The sequence below is a fragment of the Macadamia integrifolia genome, unplaced genomic scaffold (genome assembly GCF_013358625.1).
Source record: "Macadamia integrifolia cultivar HAES 741 unplaced genomic scaffold, SCU_Mint_v3 scaffold4020, whole genome shotgun sequence".
NCBI classification, from domain to species: domain Eukaryota; kingdom Viridiplantae; phylum Streptophyta; class Magnoliopsida; order Proteales; family Proteaceae; genus Macadamia; species Macadamia integrifolia.
The window spans coordinates 1-1,221 of NW_024870055.1; the positions used below are offsets into that span (position 1 = coordinate 1).

Sequence of the window (1,221 nt, forward strand, 5' to 3'; positions counted from 1 at the left end):
TTGGTAGGAGGTGATCATTATTGCCACCCGAAGGATCTTGAGACCTCCAAAGAAGGGCTCTGCTGTTCAGCGACCTCGCAGCCGTACACTAACTGCTGTGCACGATGCCATGCTGGAGGATGTTGTTTACCCTGGAGAGATTATTGGGAAACGTATCAGATACCGTATTGATGGGTCCAAAATAATCAAGGTATAAGCTGTTCCAGTGTTCATTTTACATTACTGTAACAAGTTAGTGATTTTGGACCGAGTTCCGTATTGATCCTACTGTTTTGGTAGTGTGGTTTCATAGCTTGCTTCTACTTGCTTTTTCCTAACATTTTGGTGTGTGGATTTTGGCAGATTTACCTGGACTCGAAGGAGCGGAACAATACTGAGTACAAGCTTGAGACATTTGCAGGAGTTTACCGGAAGCTTTCAGGGAAAGATGTTGTGTTCGAATACCCAATTACCACCGAGGCATAAAAATACCGATGATACTCCATTATCATGAATCTCTAGCTGCTATGTTTCTTTATTGAATTGAAATTTTGACCGTGCATTTGGATTCAGCACTTTTTGGTTCAGGAAGTGTGATAGATGGTCTTATCCCCTGAAATTTGAGACTATGTTCTTGTAGAAGACTCAAAATTTTTTCTCAAAAAGTAAATTTGCTTAGTCTTTTTGGTGCTGAAGTGTGTCATTTTCAAAGCCGAATTAGTTTGACTGCATTGGTTGCTCGGGCTTTAGGACCAGCTCATTAATCTCTTGTGAACACTAAGGTTTTAGCTGCCATTTTTATAGGGTAATTTACAGTGCTACTTTTTTAGAGAATGTCTGCATAATATTAAATTATGTTTGTACCCTTTGTCAGAAGTCTTTGTGAAGTGAGGATTTGAATTGGCATATTACCCTTTTGTCTAAAACACAAACACAAAGTCAATTTAGTGATTCAAGCCTGAGCTCCCAAGAACTCTGATATACGAGATAAAAGGGAAAAAAAAAACTCGGCAAAAGTAAAAGAGGGGAAAGAGGGTGGACCAAGGTGAAGAAAAGAAGGAAGGCTCCCCATAAATAAAGCCCTTGTTCACTTTCTTTGTCTCTCTCATGGACTCGACTCTGATATATGGGATTTGCTCTATCGTGTCAGACTATTTGTTTCCTTGTAGTTGGATCTTCAAGTTTTTGGAATGCTCTAAATTCTACTTGAGCTTCGAAATGTGGGTTAATCACAGCAAAAAC

The 1,221-nt window shown here is 39.5% G+C and overlaps 1 protein-coding gene across 1 annotated transcript; it reads left to right on the top strand.

Annotated features, from left to right (window-relative positions):
- Nucleotides 1–7: 7 nt before the first annotated feature.
- Nucleotides 8–674, top strand: LOC122068508 (40S ribosomal protein S7-like; the record flags this gene model as incomplete). Its single annotated transcript, XM_042632384.1, has 2 exons — nt 8–190; nt 343–674. Coding segments are annotated over 2 exons (306 nt in total), but the record flags the coding sequence as incomplete, so codon positions are not given.
- Nucleotides 675–1,221: the final 547 nt, after the last annotated feature.